The sequence below is a fragment of the Copadichromis virginalis genome, linkage group LG18 (assembly GCF_057382275.1).
Source record: "Copadichromis virginalis isolate Kocher_CV1m ecotype Utaka linkage group LG18, C_Virginalis_male_GT1.1, whole genome shotgun sequence".
NCBI lineage: Eukaryota > Metazoa > Chordata > Actinopteri > Cichliformes > Cichlidae > Copadichromis > Copadichromis virginalis.
In genome coordinates this window covers 579228-604605 of record NC_140635.1, presented here as the reverse complement: position 1 = coordinate 604605, position 25378 = coordinate 579228, and the positions used below count along the sequence as shown (strand labels likewise).

The window sequence follows — 25378 nt, the reverse complement described above, 5'->3', positions numbered from 1 at the left end:
GTTTTTGGCTCAGACTCCAGTGTGGTGATATTTTCATTGCCTGTCTTCTTCTTAAAGGAAGCAAAGGAACTGATCCTCCCTCTCAAATACGCTTTCATAGCCAATGTAGTGTCCTCTCAACCTCTTGTCTCCTTAAAAATTAGATGTCATCCCTGATCATTTTAGTAATAACAGTAAGGACACATTCAAACGCCACCTACCACTTTTGAGAAATCCTGGTCTCAGTCTAGTATTTGGTTGAAGTCTGCGCCTACTATTGTTTGTGCACCGTGCGATTCCAAAAGAAGCTGTGATAAATGATGAAAAGCGTAGGCGTGTCTGAATTGGGAGCATAAATATTACATAAAATTACTGGTGTATCTAATAATTGTCCACGTACTAGTTTATATCTACCCTCCTTATCTACTTTTGCCTCAGTGAAGTTAAGACAAAGTTTTATGACTCAGAACCGACAGCCCTGCACTTTTGCCCGTTCCAGGGTTAGGGTGCTGTTAAAACGGTCTTTTTCTTAATTACATTATTCAGTCCATTAACATTCCAGCTGGCTATTTTTAGATCCGTCTATCCATGTGTCAATGTGGGAATTACACTTAGTGCACCAACTCACATGTACAAACCTTTGAGAGAGTGGTGTCGAGATAAACAAACCTACACAATCCTGTTGGACTTCTTTATGTGGAGAATTTAAATGGAGCCAAATTCATGGAGGGAAATTCTGCTTAAGCAACAAAGTTAGTGGAGCTTCATTTAAAGTACTTCATCATACGGACACTGGAGAGGTTTAAGCTTGAGAACTATTCTTGTTGTTTGTGTCACTTCCACACTGAAGCTGTTTGTCACCTGTTGTATCCATGTGTATAAATGCCAGACTCTTTCAGAATGATGTTTATTATTACAGACAGACCAATAAACCAAAAACTCGAACTTAAAGTCTGTTTTGAAGGGAAAGATTTAATTCACTACCTACTTCCTCCGACCTCTGCTGCTCTTGGGGAAAATTCCTATTCATACAAAATGATGGACAGACTGCAAAGCCTATATTAAACACTTCTGCAACAAACACAGTGCCACAGTTAAAGACCTTGAAAACACAAAGGAAATTAAAATACATTACATTTTGGACTTCTAATATTTTAATTTTATTATTTTTATTGTTGTGTTCTTGTATTCCGCCATCATCATCACCCGTCATCCATCTCTGGCACTCTTCTGTAGTTAGATGTTGGTCTTTCAGCTCCCTAAATTACACTTTCAAAATAAATTGGATTAAAAAACATCTCAAAAACCCAAACTCCATCTGGAACTTAATTTCTCATCCTATCTTTTCACATTTGGGTAGCTTGGACTTTATTCTTCTCTGTAACTACAATATTCAGAAAATCCCAATGAAACTCTCAAACGTTCATCAACAAGCTCTTTTGGCATAGTCCTTAATCTATAAACACAACTTTTCTCCACAAAGGTTTTATATTTGGAACAACTAACACTCTTTACAAGTCGCTGTTCTTTGAAAACTGGTTTAATAATGGTATTCTTCTGCTAAGTCAACTATTCAATAACGCAGGCTTATTATACAATTACTCAGAGTTCCTATCCGGATATAACATCCCAGTATCCCCAAGGGAGTTTTGTATTGGTTTTGATGCCATACCGTCTGCTCTGTCCATGTTGTTTAGAAATACCACTGCCTCCCCACTCCTGTTCTTGTCCCGCTCTGTCCTGAGAGACTCCTTTAGGTCAGATTTGTTTCTCCTCTTGTAAAGGTGTGAATGCCAAGATTAGGTCTCTTTTTCAAGAGCCACTTGTCTCCATTCCTCCTTCCATTTCTTTCTGGTCTAATTTTGTCAAGGACATTGACTGGGAAAAAAAGTTTGGTGTTTGCCACAAAAATTCCTCCTTACTAACAAAGGGAAGGAAATTTTATTTAAGCTAATTCATAGATTTTACCCTGTTAAATGCTTCCTTCAAAATATAAGAGGGATATAGATACTCTTTGCTCCTTCTGTAAGATCGCCCCAGAGACCTGCTCACATCTACTCTGGTCTCGTACCTCTACGCAGATTTTGTGGAAAGATATTGCTGTTTTCATCTCTAAGAACATCTTATCAAATTTTGTGCTTTTTTACCAAAATGTGTTATTTGGTTACACTGACTTTAGCAGGAAAGACTCGAATGCTTTTTACCTTATTAATCTGATTTTAATCCTCGCCAAATGCCATATCCATAAATGTAAGTTTTCAAGCAAGGAACCTCACTTTCTCACTTTTAGGAAAGAAATTGAACTCTATGTGAATACAATTTGCTCCTCTCACAACAAAAAAAGCTTTAAAAACTGTAAATGTTTGTACTATATTTAATGTCCTTGTTTAATTATTCAGTGTCACTGTATCTCTCGCTTTTTTCCTTTTCTTTTTTTCTTTAATTTATTTTTTATTTCCTTTTCTTCTCTCTCCTTTTAATGTTGATATGTATCTTAGTTGTTTAATTTGACACGCCGTTCCATTGTAATATAATTTTGTCTCCTCCATAAAGTTCTGAGAAAAAACTGGTCCTGCTTCCGGCTTCAGCTCCTGAAGTTGTCGTTTGTTCAAACACTCTTCTGTCAGAGGAAGTGACGTCAGCCGGAGCCGCGGTGCGGACTGCGGGGACTCCGAGCGCAGAACCATCCGAACCGAAGCGAGCGGAGAGCGGGGAGAGCAGCGCGGGAGCAGCTGTATGGCGGCGGCCGTTTCTGCGGTACGATCCGAAATGTGCCTGGATGGAAACACGAAGCTAAGCTAATGCTAACAGCAGGGACCCTCGGCGCGTGCTCCGTAACACAATCGGTTCGACACCACAGACTGACCGGAACCGACCGCAGAGGTCGATTAATCGATCAGCCGCTGATCGGTTCTCTGTGATCAACGGTGTGCGCGCGGCTCAGCTAGGCTAACTGTTAGCACGGAAGTTCTGGACGGTTCTGCTAGCTGCTGATGCTAAGCTAACAACCTAGGAGGGTTAAAGTGCCAACTTACCGTCCACGGTGGTAGTTTCGCTCACCTGTACTGAGAAGGTGGTTCACTTCTCACCTGAGTGTATCACTGTGGGAACTGATCATCACCTGTACGCAGGTGAAGTTCCACATTAGAAATGAACACATGAAGATACAGGTGTGTTATTCTAAAGATGCTGATGATCCTGGAGTAGCAGACCTGTTCGTACCTGCTCACCTGAGATCAGGTGAACTGAGTGTCCTAAAAAAATCAAAACCACAAACGAGGAAAATGCGGCACACGAACCTACACCGCGGTCCCCGAATTTGACAGAACGCCACAGACCGAGCAGCAGGTACACCGTTGCCTCGACGACCTCCTCCTCTGTTTCCACTGCTACTGTTTGATGTACACTACGCTGATCCAGGTCACCTGTTACAGCACTCTGAATAGAACATGATCATCAGTCAATCAGGTTGCTGGTGTGGTTGGAGCTGAGTGTGAGTCTCTGTGGCTGTTCAGCCTGACCTCACCTGCGCAGGTGAAGGTCTCACCTGTGTGGCTGCACTCGTACCGATGATGATAAAGTTTGTGTTCAGCATGAAGGAAACAATAAAAACCCACGCAGAAGAAGAGTCGTTAAGTGGAGGTTTGTTTAGCTCTGTGAGTGGAGGCGGGGCATCAGCTGTGTCTGAGGTGATGTCACAGACTGATGGGTATGGGTGGAGTTTAGGATGGGTGCAACCTCTGACAGCGTGAAGAGAACAGCTGTGATTGATCGTCTGTGCGATTGATCGCTAATCAGTCAGTATTGATCTCTGACAGGGAGGGCCGGCTCTCATCATGGAGAATGGACAGAGCACCACCACCAAGCTGGGGCTGCCACCGCTCACCCCCAACCAGGCGGAGGCGCTGCAGAAGGTCTATAAACACACACACACACACACACACGTGCTGTTGTGACTGGCGAGCTGTGATTGGCTGTTTGTGTGCAGGCGAAGAAGTACGCAATGGAGCAGAGCATCAAGAGCGTCCTCGTCAAGCAGACTCTGGCTCAGCAGCAGCAGATCACCAACCTGCAGGTATCCTCACAAGTGTGCTCAGGGGGCGGGGCGTCAGAGGGAACAGCATAGGTAACAGCAGTCACACGGTGGGAGTCAGACCCGCTCACCCAGGTGAGCTGAAGCATTAATCGGGCAGCCACTGAGGGGAGTCTGATATTGATTATTAGTTTTGGATTCACCACATCATGGAGCCGTCATGGTGTCAGAAAATATTTTATTGATACAAAACTTTCACAGAAAGGCAAAAAAAGACTCACAAAGATCAAACACACGCGAGGAACGTGATGCAAATGAAACCTTGATTTAAACTTTATTTAACCTCCTGAGACCTGAACTCTTCCACGGCAGCATTTTTAATTTCTCTTTGATATTCGGGCTGATTGGGGCCCAAATTACCAGATTTTTTTTTTTAACCTTATTTTGGTTTTTAAGAAAAATTAGAGCCACATATGAGGATCTTCATTTAAAATGTCGATAGAACAGTAGCAGCATAACGTCCTCGTAGGTGGAAATCAGGCCCATGTAGAGCAAAGTTGAGTATTTTGGTCTAAATAACCCAAAATGTGACGTCACATGTGGACGCAGGTCCGAGGAGGTTAAACGTGTAATCTGACAGTTGTGTTGCACTGAGTCAGCAAACACGCGCTTTCTCTCCATTGGTTTCACGCGTCGCTCAAACGTCACGTCATCTGTGACGTTTAAGTCAGCGCGACAAGTCTGGTGACGTGGTTACAGAACGATGGGCTGCTGCGATGGGTCAAAACTGAGCCCCGCCCACGGCCGCCCCCGGTTCTCACCTCCCTTGGCCTCACCGCTCTGACGAACACTTCTGCTGACTCGTGTTTTTCATCTGCAGTGGGTGCAGACTTGGCTCCGCCCCTGTGCTTCGTCACACTGAACCTTTTCTCTCATGTGTGTCTCAGATGGCGTCTCTGACGATGGGTTTGGGCGACGCTCTGTCTCCTCTGCAATCGGTGAGTAACAGCGTGCAGCGCCTCCTTGCTGAGCGGCGAGCTGCTGGCTGATTCTTCTTCTCTGCTTTCTGTGTGTCTGTTCAGGTGGCGGCTCAGCGGCAGAGAGCGCTCGCCATCATGTGTCGCGTGTACGTTGGATCCATTTACTACGAACTCGGAGAGGACACCATCAGGCAGGCCTTCGCCCCCTTTGGACCAATCAAAAGCATCGACATGTCCTGGGACTCTGTGACCATGAAGCACAAGGTCACACATACACACACACTCATATAAAACACACACACCACACTCTGAGGTGGGCGGGTCTAACCGTTGCCATGGCACCTGCAGGGCTTCGCCTTCGTGGAATACGAGATGCCTGAAGCAGCGCAGCTTGCACTGGAGCAGATGAACTCAGTTGTCCTCGGAGGACGGAACATCAAGGTGAGTCCAGCTGATGATGAAGCCCCGCCTCCTCTGACTCTGAGCCGGGTTTTGAGTTTCCCTTCTCGCTGTCTCGCAGGTCGGGAGGCCCAGCAACATCGGCCAGGCTCAGCCAATCATCGACCAGCTGGCGGAGGAAGCGCGTGCCTTCAACAGGATCTACGTGGCGTCAGTGCACCCCGACCTCTCCGACGATGACATCAAGAGTGTGTTCGAGGCCTTTGGAAAGATCAAGTCGTGCATGCTGGCCCGCGAGCCGACCACGGGCCGGCACAAAGGCTACGGCTTCATCGGTGAGCGGCCGATCGGCTCCGCCGCGGCGTGAAAGCTTTAACAGGGAAGACGCAGAGGGGTGTGGACCCTCTCAGGTGCACCCAGGGTCAGTGACCCACCCCCTTGCGGTTCTCATGTTTGGATTCACCAATCTGTTTCCATAGCAACTCAGCCTGACGGGTCGACTTCATTTTAAGGGTTTGTTAGGCTCAGTTAGCCCTGTCAGCTGACGGGGAGCCCAGGTGTGACACCTGAACACCTGGGCTCCCTGTCAGCTGACAGACAGCTCTGTTCAGGGTGGGGCTCTGTGTGATGTAGGCGGGACTTCTGACGGCGGTCTGCTCATTTCCTGCGTGCAGAGTATGAGAAGGCTCAGTCGGCCCAGGACGCCGTCGCCTCCATGAACCTGTTCGACCTGGGTGGTCAGTACCTGCGCGTGGGCAAAGCCGTGACGCCACCCATGCCCCTTCTCACACCAACAACGTCTGGTGGACTGCCCACTGCCGCCGCCATGGCTGCTGCCGTCGCCACCGCAAAGATCACAGCTCAGGTAACTCAGGGAGCTCCGCCCCCCCAGAGACAAGGCACAGGAACATGCTCTAAGAAGTGTAGTAGATGCAGTGCGGTAGTTTTTCTGCCTGTATGTGCACAGAAGCAGTGGTATGTAGTGTTTCCTGTAGTACAGGATTGTAGTGTTTGAGACAGCTGTACTGATTATGTTCTGTGGTGCGTTCAGGAGGCGGTGGGAGCATCGGTGCTCGGAGCGCTGGCTGGACCGGCGCTCCTGTCCCAGCAGCTCGGAGGCCTCCCTCAGGCTGTCATGGCCCACCAGGCTCCAGGTGTCATCACAGGTAGGAACACCTGAGCCCTGTCAACACACACACACAGGCTCCACCCACATGACATCACATCTTGAGTTTGGGGCAGTCTTCTCCGCCCACACGTCTCACCTCTCTTTATTTTGAAGCCAGGCTCATCCAAAGATGCTAACCAATAAAAGGTGCTCCAACAGGTAACACTTCCTGCTTCCTGTTTCAGGTGTGACCCCAGTGAGACCTGGTGTGCCTCAGGTGGGCTTGGTGAACCCTGTGCTGGCCACGCCCCCAACACAGACGGTTTCCTTTGGTGCTGATCCAAAGAAGAAAGAGGAGGAGGAGCGTCAGCAGGAGGTGCAGCAGGACGGCGCCATGGAGCCGCTGAGCGACCAGGAGCACATGAGCATCAGCGGCAGCAGCGCCCGACACATGGTGATGAGGAAGCTGCTGCGCAAGCAGGAGGTACGCTTCAGTCCCGCCCACCCCTAATGGCGAATCGTTGGTTCTAGTGGTCGTGACCTGTCGTATCTCCTTTCAGTCCACCGTCATGGTTTTGAGGAACATGGTCGGGCCCGATGACATCGACGACGACCTGGAGGGCGAGGTCACCGAGGAGTGCGGGAAGTTCGGCCAGGTGAAGCGAGTCATTATCTATCAGGAGCGTCAGGGAGAGGAGGACGACGCCGAAGTCATCGTCAAGATCTTTGTGGAGTTCTCAGAAGCTGCCGAGATGAACAGAGCCATCCAGGCGCTGAACCACCGCTGGTTCGGCGGCAGGAAGGTGGTCGCTGAGGTTTACGACCAGGAACGCTTCGACAACGGGGACCTGTCGGCGTAGAGCACGCTCGTCGGGGAGCGTAGCATAGCGGGCTCTTTCTAACTTGTCTGTTTTTCATCGGTGTTTGTCTCCAGGGAAACGTCCCCGCGTCCTCTGCTCCAGTGTTTCTGTGCAGGGTCAAAGGACGAAGCAGCTGCTTCTCATGTTTCAGCTGCTCGCCGCCTCGCCGTTTCTTACAGCCACTGCTTTCCTAACACGATGTCCTTCGTTTCCATGGTAACAGAAACGGGACACAGAGGGCGTCAGTTAAAAATGTACCATGAGCTCCGTGCTAACGTTAAGAGCTCAACTGATTTACATGGTCTGATATCAGTTTGTCAGCAGTTTCATTGAGTGATGTCACGCTCGACTCCACCCACTGTAGATGGTGCCAGTGGAGCCGCCCTGCTGGACAAACTGTGTATTGACGAGTTTCATTTACTGAATTTTTTTTTTTAAAAAACGGATTTTGGATTGGCGCGATTAGAAACGTTGTCGATCGCGTTCTACTAACTGCCACGCCCCTTCTCCTTAGAACACTGGGCAGGGCCGCGGCACCGACACCCTGAGAGTGAGGCGTAAAGATTTGGTTTGAAACACACAAAAACAATCACCAGCAGGAAGGAAAAACTGGACCTGACGTCCAGGAACCAGGACCCACAGATCAGTAAGTTGAACAGTAACTTCCTGTCTGGGTTCTGACCCAGTTACACGGCCGCGGTGCCTTCAGGGACCTTCTGTACAATGGTGAGCCGGCCGGAGCTGAAACATGAAGCAACTGTGGACCAGATGTGACGTCACCTGTGTTCTTCCAGATGTTCAGCCTTTTGTTCACAGCCTCACAAGAGAAACACCTGGAGTCTAACAAACTGACTAAACCTGAACGCATCACAGCATCATCCACTCTCAGGCCGTCTCCCGCTTGTCCCGAGGAGTCACATGATCCCAGTCTCTGAGCAACTTTGAGCCTCAGAGGCGGTGCTGCGTTCAGGTGCTCTTCGGGGTTTGAAGGTCAAACACCGAAACTTGTGAATAAAACTCTTTTTTTTTTTTTTTTCTGCTGCTGTTTTGTTTGTGTGAAGCTGCTCTCTGATTGGTCGGCAGTTGAGTGCAAAAATCTGTTTGATAATAAAAGATAATAGAAAGCAGACGAGGTGTTTGAGTACAGGAAGTAATCAGCTGTCTGCTGAACATTCAGGAAAGACCTGAGCTCACCTTCATCACTCTGGAGGAAGAAGCATGGGCACGGACAAAGCCTGCATTCTGTCTGAAGGCCACCAGGGGGCAGTAGCTTTGGTAAGGCAGCTTTCTGACCTTTGACCTGTGTAAAAACATCCTGCTGAGGTTGTGGGCTCAGTTTTACGTAACACTGTGGCTGTATCCCAATTCAGGGTCTGCAGCCTTAAAGGCCGCATTTTAAGGCCGATTACGTCACAGCGACGCGCCGAAGGCTGTCCCAATTCAAAGGCTGCTCGAAATGCAGCCCTGAAGTGCGTCCTTCATTTCCCTGAATTTTAAGGATGTGGCGGTGTAGACTTCGTGGCCCAACATATCCCAGAATGCATAGCGCGGCGGTGGGTGTGGATAATTTTGCCGAAAAAAAACGGCGGATGAGGGGCGGCCGAAGAGTAAACTTTAAGTAAGTACTGAATATTATGTCACTTATTTATGTGCAAATATTTAATAACGAAGAACATTAAAACATTACTGTTGGCCACATGTCGGCAAAGTCATGTGACATCAGTGACGTTTGTACTAACTTGGTTTTAAAGCCTTTACTTTGAAATATACGCCGTTCAATAGCTGAGCTTAATCTCACAGAGAATGATCAAAGCTCATGTAGAAACAAACAAATGAACAAAAGATTTTCTCCTTCATTTCTGTCAAACACAGCTGTATGACACGTTTCCAGCTGTTAGTATCATGGTTGCTAGGCAACCTGGGCAGCGCAACGGAGGCTAGACCGTCCCATCTCACAAGCCTTGCAGTTCCGGCCTTGGCGGTCTTTAAGTACGCGGCCCTTGAGGATCGTTGAGGCTGCGTACTTTAAGGCTGCAGACCCTGAATTGGGACACAGCCTGTATTTCAAAGTGGTGAAGCTGCATACTCATTGGGTAATGGCCAGGAACCCACTCACTCCAAACCCTCGACAGGTGGCAGTCACAGGGCGTTAGCCAGTGAGCATGTGGGTTCACAATCAGGCCCGCCCCTCCTCGCCACCTTCAAGTTTTTTCAGCCAAATTGGCGACCTTGGAAGCACCCATAATCGGGTGACATCACTGAGGCCAGACTGTATAAAAGACTGTAACATTACCTGCTGCCATGTTTGTTTCCTGTGGTGACCATATTTGGAGGACTGGGTGGAGTTGTCAGCCAGTTGTCTGCTAGCTAGCTTAGCATACACATACACCTTATCAGTAACATCCAATCAGAATCCTTAGATGGTCACAGCAGCAATCTTATTGGTCAGATAATCTCATTAAACACAGTTCAGAGGTCTAGCTCAGAGTTTCCAGTTAGCTGAGGTGAAGTCTAGCAGACACGTAGCAGCTATAGTGAGTTTTGTCACCATCCACCTGTCAGGCCATGCACCTATCAATGCAAAGAGGTGAGTTAAAAATGTGTCCTCCCTTCTGCTGAATCCAGTCATTGTGCAGTTGTTATGAAGGGGAAATTATCTACAAAGGCCAAAACATTTGAATTTTAACACAGGAGTCTATGAGGACTGACTCAGTGCTCCCTCTGCTGAATGATGGAGGAACTGCAGGCTCAAGATCGGTTTGTTAGTTTACTCTCTGATGTGTTCAGGCTGTTTATCTCTCAGCCAATCAGCTTTCACTAAATAATTACGATGTTGTGCTCCCATTCACAGCTGCATGTCACCAATCATAAAGTCATTCATGACATCATCTCTGATGTCACTGTAGTCACGTGAGCTGAGCTGATGCTCCTCAGGGCCAACACCTGATACATTCATTAAATCCTGACAAAAACAAACATTAAGGCCAAATAAATGAGTAATCACTCATCAATAACCACAAATGAAAGGCTTTAGAAGCTTTTATTTTGAAGTCTCATCTCAGCGGAAGTGATCCCTCTTATTGTGAAAGCAGCTTTGACGCTGGGTACGGCGGCTCGCAGGGTCCAGTCCGCGCGCTCCCGCTGACGATGGGCGACGTCCTGTGCGAAGAGCTCGAGGATTTGGTCCACTTCTCAGTGCACGACCTGCCGGCACGAGGTTATGTCGTCATGGAGGAGATCCGACGTCAGGGGAAACTCTGTGACGTCACGCTCAAGGTGAGCGAGGTGGCGTGCGAGGCTGACATTAGCCTCCAAGCTAACAGAGTGAGCTAAGGCATGCTAACAAGCTAACGCGGATTATCAGATAGTGACGTCATGGGCTGAGCTATGAACTGCCTGGGAGCCCCAGGGGCAAGGCGGCGAAGCGGCTTCCGGTCAGAGCGGTCAGTTCTTAACACAGGGCTGGAGGTCAGGTGTGTAATCCACCTGGAGGAAGGTAGAAGTTGTGTGACGTACGCAGTTGAGCTCAGGCAGCACAGAAGGGGCGGAGCCTTTTAGCAGCGTTGTGGCGTAAGCAGGTGAGCAGATACGTGATTTCTCTTTGTTCCAAACATGTCCGCCAGGTGAGGGAGGGGCGGGACCTTAACCCTAACCCCTACAGCAGGAAGAAGCTCTCAGTGGCTCCACCCCTCCCCATCAGGGCCTGGTTCTATGGTAGCAGGTAATGGAGCGGGGTGCTCATTGTCAGCATCACATGATCCAGGTGTGCTTCTGAGGTGTTCAGGTGCAACCGAGAAACGTTTTCACCTGCGCTGCGTCCTGTGCCTGCAGCTCAGCATTGATCCTCTTAACGGCTCAGTAGGCAAGGTGCTGAGTCTCCCAGGACAAATGGTGTCCTGCAAGTAAAGCAGCACGTTCTCACCTGTCCACTCTCAGGTGACCTGCAGAAGTTTAAAAGGAAGTCAGACTGATTCAATGATGCAGGCAGACTTGGCTGGTTGGATGAAGGAATCTGATTGGCTGCGCGTTACGCTGAAGCTAGTGGAAACATCATCGATGGCGTCAGCTGACAGAGTTATGCTGAACCCTGAAATCTACTTCCTGTTGAAACGCGTGTGTTTCAGAGGGTGAAGGAACGCAATCACCTTGTTGTTTTACCTGATAAGTGGGGGGTGGGGCTTGCTGTGAAGCCAAAGTCTTATTGGCTGACTAGCGAGGAGTGGTTCTGTGAGTGTTTAAGGGCACATCCCTCAGATGTAGCTGTTTTCAGTTTTCTATTATCGTCATAGCGACAGGTGAGTAACAGGTGAGTGTGTTAATCAGTGTGTCTGTCCTCAGGTCGGGGATCACAAGTTCAGCGCTCACCGGATCGTGTTGGCGGCCTCCATCCCGTACTTCCACGCCATGTTCACCAACGACATGGTGGAGTGTAAACAGGATGAGATCCTGATGCAGGGCATGGACCCCAGGTACGCTCACACCTGTACAGATGTCTGAGAGCAGAATTATAACTGTCAGACTGTAACTCAGTTTAAGAATATAATCCACCCACTGTTATCATCTTCAGTGCCCTGTACCAACACAGAGCAGCTACCTGAACGCTGCTCCAACAGAGGTCGATCATCTTGTTAATAATTTCACCTCCTCACTACGTACAACTCTGGATACTGTAGCTCCTGTGAAAACTAAGGCCTCTAATCAGAAGTACCTGACTCCGTGGTAGGGCTGGGCCATATCATACCGTTCACAGTAACACCGGTGTAATGTTGGGCAACGATAGGAAAATGAAACATGGCAATAGAATATGGGTAAAACGCGCATGCGCAGTGCCTTTGTTTTCATACGCACATGGAGGCGACGCAGAACGAGAAGAGCGAAAGCCGATCGTTGAATGAAACGATGAACCAGAACTGGTTTGTAAGAATGCTGCAGCTTCACTGGTGTGGAACTGGTTTGGCTTTCGTCCGTCAGATACACAACAAAGCACTATTTTTGGTAGCGCATGCTAGCGGGCCGCCGTTATTACCGTGTTGTTTGGAAAACACGGCACACTTAAAATCAATCCTTTGATTTTTCTGAAAGTCGACAGAGCCCCTTATAATCCCGTGTGCCTTATGTATGAACTCTGGTTGTGTTTACTGACCTCGAAACGATTTTATGTGCACGGCGCTAAAAAAACCGGCAGATTTTTCAGTACGACTTTGCTAAGCTACGAAGCCGCACCGCTTGATGGATTGTTGGAGCATTACGGCTATCGTAGGCGGAGCCTCGCGGAGTGATACGTGCTGTGCTTCAACATAATGTTACCGTGCTGTGTGTGTTTAACCTCTTTTTAAGTTTTGTGGATGTTATACATGGTTATGCTGAGGATATGTCGGCCAGTTTCCACTGGAAATGCTTTTTGGTTAAACTGTCAGCGAGGAATTTGCACTGTTACATTTTATATAACTTTAATGCAGATAAAACAGCTGCTTGTTGAAGTGAAAATACATTGATGGGTTTTTGCACTAATAAAGTTGTGGAGTTGTAAAGCATTTTGTCTCGTGTCAATTATATCGTCAGTTATATCGTTATCGCAAATTTTCAAATGTATATCGTGATAAATATTTTTGGTCATGTCGCCCTGCTCTACTCCGTGGTATAATTCTCAAACACGTAGAGGGGTGGGCGGTATAAATGGTATACGGTGGAAACGATATAAATTTGGCCAATGGTAGAGATTTTTACTATACCGCACTACCATGATAGCGCATGCTGATGGTGTCATCGAGCTGCGCCTGTTTTGGTCGAAAGCATTGCAGCGACTGCAAACAACATCATCTGTAAATTATGCCTGGCAACAGTAATGGCAAAGAGATGAAGCACTTTTGGAATATGGGGAAAGCCAAAAACTGCGCTTCCTCCACTTCCCTAACATTGATTCATTAATGCTGAATTCCCTAACAACTGCTTTATTCCCATGCAGCAGTATATGAATGACTAACCTCGTATTGTGGATGGATTATCTCAGTTGTTCTCCTGGCTGAAGTTTGGTCCGTTTACAGCATCCTGCCATGCGACTGCATTTGTCTCTAACCATCGGGAACCCTCACGTTAACTTTTATCGAGTAGAAAAAAGTTGGCGTTCATCCTCCAGCTTCACTGTGTTTATGTTATGCTAACATAGCTGTGTCGCTAGCGATCACGTAGCACATCATTATATACCAGCTAGCCCAACTTCAGTAACCCTACAAACGTCACTGCTGTTTAGCTTTCTGTCTTCATTTATGTTGGACGTGACAGCAGAGCTGTACGTTTGAATACTTCAGAAATCTCTCAGTCAGAACATGCTATATTAAATCAAATCACTTTTATTGTCACATCACATGTGCAGGTACATTGGTACAGCACATGTGAGTGAAATTCTTGTGTGCTTCACAAGCAGCAGAGTTGTGCAAAATAATAACGTAAACAAGCAAAATACAAGAATGGCTACATCTGAAACTAATAAATATATGTACAATATATAATAGTATATGCATTTCTGGATGTGTATACTAAATATTTTTCTACGTGTGTGTGTGTGTGTGTGTGTGTACACATATTTTACAAATTAAATAGAGTAAACAATGAATAGAATATATAACATAAAATATACAGAGTTGAATATGTGCAAAACAGTGGCATTTATATACAGTATGGAGTGCATAATGTTAAAGTTCCAGTAGTGAAGCTGAGGTGTCTATGACGTGTTCAGCAGTCTGATGGCCTGGTGGAAGAAGCTGTCTCTCAGTCTGCTGGTACGGGACCGGATGCTGCAGAACCTCCTTCCTGATGGAAGCAGTCTGAACAGTTTATGGCTGGGGTGACTGGAGTCCTTGATGATCCTCCCCGCTTTCCTCAGGCAGCGCTTCCTGTAGATGTCTTGGAGGGAGGGAAGCTCACCTCCAATTATCCGTTCAGAGCACCGCACTACTCGCTCGAGAGCTTTGCAGTTGTAGGCGGTGCTGTTGCCATACCAGGTGGTGATGCATCCAGTGAGGATGCTCTCAATGGCACAGTGATAGAAGGTCCTGAGGATGCGGGGGCTCATGCCGAATCTTTTCAGTCTCCTGAGAAAGAAGAGGCGCTGCTGCACCTTCTTCACTGTTTTGTTTGTGTGTACTGACCACGTAAGATCCTCAGCCAGATGTACTCCAAGGAACCGGAAGCTGCTCACTCTCTCCACAGCAGCGCCGTTGATGGTGATGGGGGTGTGTACTTCTCTGCACCTCCGGAAGTCCACTATCAACTCCTTTGTCTTTGCGACGTTGAGGGTGAGATGGTTGTCTTGACACCAGTGGGTCAGGGCGCTGACCTCCTCCCTGTAAGCCGTCTCATCACCGTTGGTGATAAGACCCACCACTGTAGTGTCGTCCGCAAACTTCACAATGATGTTGGAGCTGTTAGTGGCTGTGCAGTCGTAGGTGTAGAGTGAGTACAGGAGAGGGCTCAGTACACACCCCTGTGGAGCACCAGTGTTCAGTGTGATGGGGGATGAGGTGATGCTGCCCAGTCTGACCACCTGGCGTCTGTCAGACAGGAAGCTAAGGATCCAGCTGCAGAGGGAGCTGCTCAGTCCTAGATCCTGCAGTTTCCTGTCCAGCTTCGAGGGAACGATGGTATTGAATGCTGAGCTGTAATCTACAAACAGCATCCTCACATACGTGTCTCTCTTCTCCAGGTGTGACAGGGCAGTGTGTAGTGTCAGGGCTATGGCATCATCAGTGGACCTGTTGTGGCGGTATGCAAACTGTAGAGGGTCCAGTGAGTCGGGTAGTGCAGAGCAGATGAAGTCCCTGACCAGCTTCTCGAAGCATTTGCTTACGATGGGGGTCAGGACTACAGGTCGGCAGTCGTTCAATGAGGAGATGGTGGAGGATTTGGGTACAGGGACGATGGTGGCCATTTTGAAGCAGGCTGGGACTACAGACAGAGAGAGGGAAAGGTTGAAGATGTGCGTGAACACTCCAGCCAGCTGAGCCGTGCATGACCTGAGGACGCGGCCGGGAATCCCGTCCGGACCAGTAGCTTTGCGTGCGTTCACCTTCCTGAAGCACCTCCACACATCCTCCTCAGACACAGTGTGCGCACTGACGTCATTCGCGGTGCGCACACTGTCCGGTCTCATGGTGTTCGCTGTGTCGAATCTAGCGTAGAATACGTTTAGATCCTCACACAGAGAGGCCGTGGTCTGCGGTGTGCTGGTTTTCCCTCTAAAGTCTGTGATCGTGTTTAGTCCCTGCCACATACTCCGAGGGTTGTCAAACTGTTGCTCCACCCTGTCCCTGTACTCACGTTTGGCTGCTTTGATCGTCTTCCGGAGTTGGTAATGTGCGTGTTTGTAGTCTGATGTGTTCACGGAGGCAAAGGCGGTGCTCCGTGCCGCCCGAACATCTCCGTTAATCCTATCATGTTTAGATGGAAGCTAGCGAGCTAACTTCTAATTCTATTAAATTTAATAAATTCTGTTTCATGGATGCCTGGATGTTAAACTTAATTGTTACACCTGGTAAATCAGCAACGCAGATCATCTTATTAAAGATGAAAGACTGTAGACAGTTTAACTCTCAGTAATGCCACAGTGATCATGTGACTTTGGGACCTGAAACGGACGGAGTTTAGGACCCAGATTACTCCGCAAGGCTCCTGACTACAGCAGCCGTAATGCTCCGACAATCCATCAAGCGGCGCCGCAGCAACCAAAGTCGTACTAAAACATTTTTGACAGATTTTTGAGCTCCATGTATCATATAAAATCGGTTCAAGGTCAGTAAACACAACCAGAATTCATACATAAGGCGCACTCTCGATTTTTAAGAAAATTTAATTATTTTAAGTGTGCCTTTATAGTGTGTCAAATATGTTATACAGAAGAAAAGAATATATCGCGATATATATATCGTTACCGCACATGCTTCAAATTGTACCGTGATATGGATTTTAGGCCATATCGCCCAGCTCTACACGTAGCCTAAAGCAGATGACTCGTAATCTGGAGAGGAAATGGCGTGTCACAAATTTAGAGGATCATCATTTAGCCTGGAGAAATAGTTTGCTGCTTTATAAGAAAGCCCTCCACAAAGCCAGAACATCTTACTATTCATCACTGATTGAAGAAAATAAGAACAACCCCAGGTTTCTCTTCAGCACTGTAGCCAGGCTGACAAACAGTCAGAGCTCTGTTGAGCCAACCATCCCTTTAACGTTAACTAGTAATGACTTCATGAACTTCTTCACTAGGGATGGGTATTGATAAGATTTTAACGATTCGATTCCTTATCGATTCTCTTATCGATTCTTTTTTTTTTTTTTAAAAAGGAGAACACTAAAGTCGATTAGCTTAGAACTGTGTTTTATATCTTCTCTTTGAACAAGATAGAAATTTAGGAGTAACATGGCCTTACAAACCCAGCAGTGAGATCTTAAGAGATCCACAGCCTACGGCTCTTCAATGGGGTGTCACAGGGTCCCCAGGAAAAAAAATGTAAATGTAAAATAATAAAATAAATATTCTTCTGTAGCAATAACAAAGTTTAACATAAATTATTCTGTAGCAATTACACAAGAATATCCAGTAATGTCCTGCCTACAATTAAACACATTCACTTACCGAAAGTCATCTTCTGTGGCAAACGGGTGCAAGCCTTTGACCACAAACTGAGTCTCTGCTCGGTGACATTCGTCTATCCTGCCTGAAAGGAGACGCTACTGGTAGACTGCAGCGAGAACTGGCAGCATCTGAGCCAGACTCTGTCTCTCTCATCATGGTCACTAAATGCACAGTAATGGCAGGTTTTGTAATAAGGCAGATCGCGCTAACATAATATGCAATGCTAATTGATTAGTTACCTGCAGTATTAACGGGAGAGGACGTGGAAACGCTACCGCTGCTGCTGGGTTGAGCTTCGCTAGTCCGGAGCGGATCAAAAACACGACATTCGTTGAACGCAATCGCGTGTTTTTTGAGCAAATGCTTTTGCATATTCATAGTGTTTCCTCCCTTTGATGAAATATCTGCTTTGCAAGTATTGCACGTTGCCCTGTTGTCATCCTTTCTCATAAAGTGTAACCAAACTTTTGAGCGTTTGTGCCGCTCAGGCGCCGTGTTTCCTACTGGGTAAAAGACGCTACTCAACGTGATGACGTCATTCGGGGCGACTGGAATCGATAAGGGAATCGTTTTTAAAAGTGGCAAACGATTCCAAGGAATTGAAACAGTGGGAACCGGTTCTCAACAAGAACCGGTTTTCGATACCCATCCCTATTCTTCACAAATAACATTTTAATCATTAGAGAAAAAATTACCAATAATCATCCCACAGATGTAATATTATCTACAGCTACTCTTAGTACCATTGATGTTAAGTTAGACTCTTTTTCTCTAATTGATCTTTCTGAGTTAACTTCAATAATTACTTCCTCCAAACCATCAACGTGTCTTTTAGACCCCATTCCTACAAAACTGCTCAAAGAAGTCCTGCCATTAATTAATGCTTCGATCTTAAATATGATCAACCTATCTCTAATAATCGGCTATGTACCACAGGCCTTCAAGCTGGCTGTAGTTAAACCTTTACTCAAAAAGTATCTCTAGACCCAGCAGTCTTAGCTAATTATAGGCCAATCTCCAACCTTCCTTTCATATCAAACATCCTTGAAAGAGTAGTTGTCAAACAGCTAACAGATCATCTGCAGAGGTTTATTTGAAGAGTTTCAGTCAGGTTTCAGAGCTCATCACAGCACAGAAACAGCTTTAGTGAAGGTTACAAATGATCTTCTTATGGCCTCTGACAGTGGACTCATCTCTGTGCTTGTCCTGCTAGACCTCAGTGCAGCGTTCGATACTGTCGACCATAATATCCTATTAGAGCGATTAGAACATGCTGTAAATGGTAAATGGTAAATGGCCTGTATTTATATAGCGCTTTACTCGTCCCTAAGGACCCCAAAGCGCTTTACATATCCAGTCATCCACCCATTCACACACACATTCACACACTGGTGATGGCAGCTACATTGCAGCCACAGCCACCCTGGGGCGCACTGACAGAGGCGAGGCTGCCGGACACTGGCGCCACCGGGCCCTCTGACCACCACCAGTAGGTATTACAGGTACTGCACTGCAGTGGTTTGTATCATATCTATCTAATAGACTCCAGTTTGTGCATGTAAATGGAGAGTCCTCTTCACACACTGAGGTTAATTATGGAGTTCCACAGGGTTCAGTGCTAGGACCAATTCTGTTTACATTATACATGCTTCCCTTAGGCAGCATCATTAGAAGACATCCAGGGCTCTAGACTAACTTTTTGTCAGGGTTGCACTGGTGCACCCAGACTACAGGTCTGGACCACAGTCAATCAAAGAGGTCCCGCCCCGTAATGTGTGTCTGTTGTTGACCACACGGTGACTTTTAGAGTTGCAGAGACTTTTTTGTACTGAACGGCATTTTTTTAGTCGCACCATTGAGAAATTAAGTTGCACTCTGGAGCCCTGACAGAGCATACATTTACACTGCTATGCAGATGACACCCAGCTCTATCTGTCCATGAAGCCAGATAACACACACCAAAGAGTTAAACTGCAGGAATGTCTTAAAGACATAAAGACCTGGATGGCCGCTAACTTTCTGCTTCTTAATTCAGATCAAACTGAGGTTATTGTACTCGGCCCTGAAAATCTTAGAAATATGGTATCTAAGCAGATTCTTACTCTGGATGGCATTACCTTGGCCTCCAGTAACGCTGTGAGGAACCTTGGAGTCATTTTGACCAGGACATGTCCTTCAACGCACATATTAAACAAATATGTAAGCCTGCTTTCTTCCATTTGCGCAACATCTCTAAAGTTAGAAATATCCTGTCTCAGAGTGACGCTGAAAAACTAGTTCATGCATTTATTACTTCCAGGCTGGACGACTGTAATTCATTATTATCAGGATGTCCTAAAAACTCCCTGAAAAGCCTTCAGCTGATCCAAAATGCTGCAGCAAGAGTCCTGACAGGGACTAGAAAGAGAGAGCAGATTTCTCCTGTTTTGGCTTCCTGTTAAATCCAGAATTCAAAATCCTGCTCCTCACATACAAGGTCTTAAATAATCAGGCCCCATCTTATCTTAATGACCTTGTAGTACCATATCACCCTATTAGAGCACTTCGCTCTCGCTCTGCAGGCCTACTTCTTGTTCCTAGAGTATTTAAAAGTAGAATGGGAGGCAGAGCCTTCAGTTTTCAGGCCCCTCTTCTGTGGAACCAGCTTCCAGTTTGGATTCAGGAGACAGACACTATCTCTACTTTCAAGATTAGGCTTCAAACTTTCCTTTTTGCTAAAGCATATAGTTAGGGCTGGACCAGGTGACCCTGAATCCTCCCTTAGTTATGCTGCAATAGACGTAGGCTGCCGGGGGATTCCCATGATGCATTGAGTTTTTCCTTTCCAGTCACCTTTCTCACTCACTATGTGTTAACAGACCTCTCTGCATTGAATCATATCTGTTATTAACCTCTGTCCCTCTTCCACAGCATGTCTTTATCCTGTCTTCCTTCTCTCACCCCAACCTGTCACAGCAGATGGCCCCGCCCCTCCCTGAGCCTGGTTCCTGCCTGCTCACTGGGGGTCATGTGATTGTTGGGTTTTTATCTGTATGTGTTATTGTAGGGTCGACCTTACAATATAAAGCGCCTTGAGGCGACTGCATAAATAAAAACAGAACATGAAGCACAGGCGTCACACACTGATCTGAGGTCAGTGTGTGACGCAGGCTCAACGCTGTGCTGCGTGTTTTTTCCGCTGAGCTGATGTAACGTACGTTTGTTCTGTCAGCGTCTCAGGATGGCGGTCCGTCGTGTTCGCTGCATTCCTGCAATATTTTAATTGATTTAACAAAATGTCAGTAACTGTGGGACCATAGTAACTATAGTAACCACTGTGGGTGTGTTGCAGCGCTCTGGAGGCTCTGATAAACTTCGCGTACAGCGGGCATGTCGCCATCGACCAGCAGAACGTGCAGTCTCTCCTGATTGGCTCGAGCTTCCTGCAGCTTCAGAATGTCAAAGACGCCTGCTGCTCTTTCCTGCAGGAGAGGTCAGTCCCACCCTACTGCACACGCTCAGATCCCACGCTCCCTAGAGCTTACGTTTAGGCGAGCTAATGGCATGTTTGCTTGCAGGTTACACCCGAAGAACTGCCTCGGCGTGCGTCAGTTCGCCGAGACAATGATGTGCACGACGCTGTACGACTCGGCGAACAGCTTCCTGCACCAGCACTTTGTGGAGGTGTCACTGTCCGAGGAGTTCCTGGGCCTCAGGACGGAGGAGTTGCTGGAGCTCGTCGGCTGCGACGAACTCAACGTGAAGGCCGAAGAGCAGGTGAGTCGCCTCACCTGAGGGCGGTGGCGTGAAGCATCAGAGAACAGCTGTGACTTCATCATAGTCACTCACACAAGGTCACAGCACAGCTGTGCAGGTAGAGCACATCGGGGGAGACGGTGACCTTTGACCCGAGTGACAGGAAGAGAGCTGTCAGGAGAGAGGAAACCAAATTAAAGAACAGAAACCAAAAATAAAAGCAGGCTGCTAAGCCCCGCCCTCGCAGAGTGAAACTGTAGGGGCGAGCAGGTGATTGGGTCACACCTGTCAGGTGTCCTTCGTAAAGGTAAACCTCGGCCATGTTTCAGCAACTCGAGTGTGATGGACTCGACCGAGCCGTTGGCGAGCTTTAGCGGCTTACCTGTCACAGGTGTGCCACATACCAAGGCTCACCTCTTGAGTCACGGCGTGAAAAATGAGCTCTTGTATTAAACACGTTGTCTTCATGCTCCCACTGTGCTCCTCGTGTGGTACCTGTGCAGGTGTTTGAGGCGGTGCTGGCGTGGGTCCATCACGACCAGGACCGCAGGGAGACGCTGCTGCCCGAGCTGCTGTCAAAGGTGCGACTTCCTCTGTGTCGACCCGAGTTCCTGTCGGACCGCGTCCAGCAGGATGAGCTCATACGCTGCTGCCACAAGTGCAGGTGAGATGCAGCGAGGCCTCGGCTTCACATCTTACCTGTGTGATCGTTTCTGGGCGGGGTTAATGTCCAGCTGTATTTCTTGTCAGGGATTTAGTGGATGAAGCCAAGGATTTCCACCTGATGCCGGAGCGCCGCCCTCACCTGCCCACCTTTAAAACCAGGCAGAGGTGCTGCACGTCCATCACAGGGCTCATCTATGCGGTGGGAGGCCTCAACAGCTCAGGTACGCCGCTCACCTGAGGCAGCGTGTCTGCACGCTCCGTGCAGCTGACAGACTCTTCTTCTCCCGCAGGCGACTCCTTAAATGTCGTCGAGGTGTTCGATCCAATTGGAAACTTCTGGGAGCGCTGCCAGCCAATGAGGACAGCTCGCAGCAGGGTGGGTGTGGCCGTTGTTAATGGGCTGCTGTATGCCATTGGGGGATACGACGGCCAATCGCGGCTCAGCACGGTGGAAGTTTACAACCCCGAGACAGACAACTGGACGCGCGTGTCGAGCATGAACAGCCAGCGCAGGTTAGTACACTGATCGACTCGCTGATCAATACACTGATCGATACGCTGATCGACTCGCTGATCGACTCGCTGATCAATACGCTGATCGACTCGCTGATCGATACACTGATCGACTCGCTGATCGACTCGCTGATCAATACGCTGATCGACTCGCTGATCGACACGCTGATCGACTCGCTGATCGACTCGCTGATCGACAGGCTGATCAATACACTGATCGATACGCTGATCGACACACTGATCGACACGCTGATCGATACCCTGATCGATACACTGATCGACTCGCTGATCGACTCGCTGATCGACACGCTGATCGATACGCTGATCGACAGACTGATCGATACGCTGATCGACAGACTGATCGACAGGCTGATCGACAGACTGATCGACAGACTGATCGATGCGCTGATCGACACGCTGATCGACACGCTGATCGACAGACTGATCGACACGCTGATCGACACGCTGATCGACAGACTGATCGATACGCTGATCGACAGACTGATCGATACGCTGATCGACAGGCTGATCGACAGACTGATCGACAGGCTGATCGACACTGTTGAGTCTGCGCTTACTAAGGCTATTTTAGAAACTTATTCTCGTGAAGGACGAAGACCAGACAGAACATCTTCGGTCTTTTACTCGCTAGCTTGGTCAGAAGCAGCTGTTGGAGCTCAACGCTCCTCACCTGCCTCCAACCAGCTCCTTCAAAGAGCAGCTTCCTCGTAGCCTTTTATTCCCATGACAGTTACAGTTTACACAACACAAGCACCTCCCCTCGTAAACCCCCCTATGGTGTGTGTGTGTGATCTGCTCGCCAAAAGGATCATAAAAGCAGGAAGCTTACAACACGATGGCGTGGGCCTAATCAAACCCCCCCCAGCACAGAGTGGCTGGAGACGTGCTCAGAGACAAAGGAGTGTCTTTGATCCGGCTGCTTGAACTAAGACTTTACGATTTTAAGTAACACAATGACAACATGTAGCAGTTTGACTCCAACAGACACTGTGATCAATAAACCCCGCTGATGTAACGAGCTGTGTTGTCATCCTCAGCGCCATGGGAACGGTTGTGATTGATGGACGGATCTTTGTGTGCGGCGGCTACGATGGAAAGTCGTCTCTGAACTCGGTGGAGTGCTACTCCCCGGAAGCAGACAGGTGAGGAGTCGTTCCACCTTAAATCCTTCGATTCTGTGTAACCCGAGCATTACGGCTAACAGCGCCGCGTGATCAGCGAGGGCTGTGTGGGTCATGTGACCCGCTGCTTCCTCAGTAGGAGTGGGTTTAAAAGTAATTCCACACAAAGACGTAAACACAGAGCATGGATCGTTCACAGATTCTGCAGGTTTCCTCACGCTGAGCTAAACTGACTGAACCAGCAGCCAAAGAAGATCCAAAGTACGCTTCAAAGAAGAAAGCCGTCCTGGCTCACCTTGAGCATGCTCAGATCTCAGCTCAGGTCGGCGTCCTCGTTAACATGGCGGTGCTTATGTTACCGTTCTCTCCAGGTGGACTGTGGTGACAGAGATGAGTGCGAGCCGCAGCGCCGCGGGCGTGACGGTTTTTGATGGCCGGATCGTTGTCTCGGGCGGCCATGACGGTCTGCAGATCTTCAACACAGTGAGTTTTAGGGTGGAGCCTAAAACTGAGGGGTGGAAACGTTACCCGTAGTTTTACACAATTTATCTGTTTATCTCTGTTTTTGCTCCGCCCCTGCAGGTGGAGTACTACAACCACCACACTAACCGCTGGCACCCGGCGGCACCAATGCTGAATAAGCGATGCCGTCATGGGGCGGCGGCGCTCGGCAGCCACATGTACGTGGCGGGGGGGTATGATGGCTCAGGCTTCCTGAGCGGCGCCGAGGTGTTCAGCTCAGCATCTGGACAGTGGAGCCTCCTGGTGGCCATGAACACGCGGCGCAGCAGGGTGTCCCTGGTGTCCACGTCGGGGCGTCTGTACGCCGTAGGCGGGTACGACGGACAATCCAATCTCAGCTCCGTGGAGATGTACAACCCCGACACGAACCGCTGGTCCTTCATGGCACCCATGGTGTGCCACGAGGGGGGTGTAGGCGTGGGCTGCATCCCCTTGCAGCCCGCCTAAACCACCTATCACAGCCCGAGGACTCGTGATTTACTGACGGCAGCAGGCGGGAGCACACCCCGCGGCGGCGTCCCTGCAGCTTTATCGGTACGATGGCTGTGCTCAGGCTTGCAAAATGACGCCGCACCTGCGGAATCATGGGAAAAACTGTAGAGCTAGCAGCAGAGGCTAGCTGCTAACATTATTCTGTTAGCGTGTGTGGAACGATTGATTACTGATTATTGATTACTGATTTCTTACTGGATGGACACAAGCAACAGGAAGTGACTTCCTCCCAAACAAACCAAGCTGCTGATTCGGACAGGAAGTCCTTCCTTAACGGTTTCTCGAACTGTCATCGATCAGCTGTAATTGATGGGAGCGATCAATACAAAACGCCAGCAACACAGGAACCCCGCCCTCTGCAGGCTGCACAGGAAGCTCGTTTGAGGAACGTGTTGCGCCCCCAGAGATATTAATAAACTCATTCTCACGTGACAAAACATGGTTCTCCAGCTTTCCACAGGAAGTGATGTTATGTAGCGTGCAGTCTTTAACGTTGCTTTCGCTGCGATGCACAGGCGGGCTGCAGATACCTGCTGCTGCTCGGCTGATGCATCCGAAACGCTCGTCAAAGGGTCACCCATACTGCAGTAACCAATGAGGGTCCGTGTGGTGGTTGCGCCGCCCCTCCAGGGCGATTGGCTGGATGGGGTGTGGCATAATTTGCGCCAGCCGTGGTGGACACGCCCCCTTACTTATTGACATCTGCATTTGCGTCAGCGGATAAGCGATGGAGCACGCTCAGTAGACAGATGTATGTTGAACAGCTGGAGGCGGAGTTTAGCGCACTCTGGGGGCATCGCACTCTGATTGGTCGCAGCCTGCAGAGAGCGGTCCAGTCGATCGTGTCATTGATCTCCGTGCTTAGAATCCGTCAGTCACTGTTTACTTCCTGCTGATCTCTGATTGGACGCTCAGCCTCATCATCAGTGGGTTTTATTTGTATTGATTAACTTATGATTGATTTGTTTTGTTGTGGATCAATAAAGAGAAGTTTGGTTAATAAAGTTTATTTCTGTCTCTTTGTTTCTGACAATAATCCGTTATTGATTATGACATCTAAGCAAAAAATTAGCACAACTTTGTGTTTTTGGGCATGTTTGCTTTTGGACAGGAAGGGGCGGAGACCAGGAAATGACTCGGACCTGTTGCCCTCTCAGTGACCTGTGGCGACGCCATTGTCAGAACGCGTTGCGTTTTAAATAGTTTATTATTTTCTCTTTGAATCAGTTATTGATCCTCAACGAAGGTTTATTCTCAGGCGGGGGATGGGCGGAGTCATGTCCTCGCTATCAGGAACCTTCTACAGAAACTTTGTTTC

At 48.3% G+C, this 25378-nt stretch overlaps 2 protein-coding genes across 5 annotated transcripts; both read left to right on the top strand.

Moving 5' to 3' along the window:
* Nucleotides 1-2590: 2590 nt before the first annotated feature.
* On the top strand, nucleotides 2591-8391 carry puf60a (poly-U binding splicing factor a). 2 transcript variants are annotated; one of them, XM_085440490.1, is made up of 11 exons: nucleotides 2591-2736; nucleotides 3798-3893; nucleotides 3968-4054; nucleotides 4960-5010; nucleotides 5095-5256; nucleotides 5341-5433; nucleotides 5513-5726; nucleotides 6066-6256; nucleotides 6443-6557; nucleotides 6745-6983; nucleotides 7060-8391. In XM_085440490.1, exons 1-11 carry the CDS (start codon nucleotides 2716-2718, stop codon nucleotides 7357-7359), a joined length of 1569 nt encoding a protein of 522 aa, XP_085296616.1. In that variant the 5' UTR covers nucleotides 2591-2715; the 3' UTR covers nucleotides 7360-8391. The 2 variants fall into 2 exon arrangements, with proteins under 2 accessions (XP_085296616.1, XP_085296615.1); XM_085440489.1 differs by lacking the exon at nucleotides 2591-2736 and adding an exon at nucleotides 2768-3327.
* Nucleotides 8392-8530: 139 nt separating this feature from the next.
* On the top strand, nucleotides 8531-25077 carry klhl18 (kelch-like family member 18). 3 transcript variants are annotated; one of them, XM_085440488.1, is made up of 11 exons: nucleotides 8563-8977; nucleotides 10452-10635; nucleotides 11698-11828; nucleotides 20322-20462; nucleotides 20548-20746; nucleotides 21229-21389; nucleotides 21476-21612; nucleotides 21682-21904; nucleotides 22963-23067; nucleotides 23418-23529; nucleotides 23629-25077. In XM_085440488.1, the coding sequence occupies exons 1-11, from the start codon at nucleotides 8859-8861 to the stop codon at nucleotides 24013-24015; spliced, it is 1899 nt and encodes a 632-aa protein (XP_085296614.1). In that variant the 5' UTR covers nucleotides 8563-8858; the 3' UTR covers nucleotides 24016-25077. The 3 variants fall into 3 exon arrangements, with proteins under 3 accessions (XP_085296612.1, XP_085296614.1, XP_085296613.1); XM_085440486.1 differs by lacking the exon at nucleotides 10452-10635 and having other exon boundaries at nucleotides 8531-8634; XM_085440487.1 differs by lacking the exon at nucleotides 8563-8977 and having other exon boundaries at nucleotides 10451-10635.
* Nucleotides 25078-25378: the final 301 nt, after the last annotated feature.

What these genes read in the sequence shown, in the direction of transcription:
- puf60a (XM_085440490.1), top strand. Translation starts at nt 2,716, where the DNA reads ATGGCGGCGGCCGTTTCTGCG. An exon ending in AGCAGATCACCAACCTGCAG is followed by an intron (nt 4,055 to 4,959) that starts GTATCCTCACAA and finishes TGTGTGTCTCAG; the next exon opens with ATGGCGTCTCTGACGATGGG. An exon ending in CCGCAAAGATCACAGCTCAG is followed by an intron (nt 6,257 to 6,442) that starts GTAACTCAGGGA and finishes TGGTGCGTTCAG; the next exon opens with GAGGCGGTGGGAGCATCGGT.
- klhl18 (XM_085440488.1), top strand. Translation starts at nt 8,859, where the DNA reads ATGTGGCGGTGTAGACTTCGTGGCCCAACATATCCCAGAATGCATAGC. An exon ending in ATGCAGGGCATGGACCCCAG is followed by an intron (nt 11,829 to 20,321) that starts GTACGCTCACAC and finishes GGTGTGTTGCAG; the next exon opens with CGCTCTGGAGGCTCTGATAA. An exon ending in AGCATGAACAGCCAGCGCAG is followed by an intron (nt 21,905 to 22,962) that starts GTTAGTACACTG and finishes TGTCATCCTCAG; the next exon opens with CGCCATGGGAACGGTTGTGA.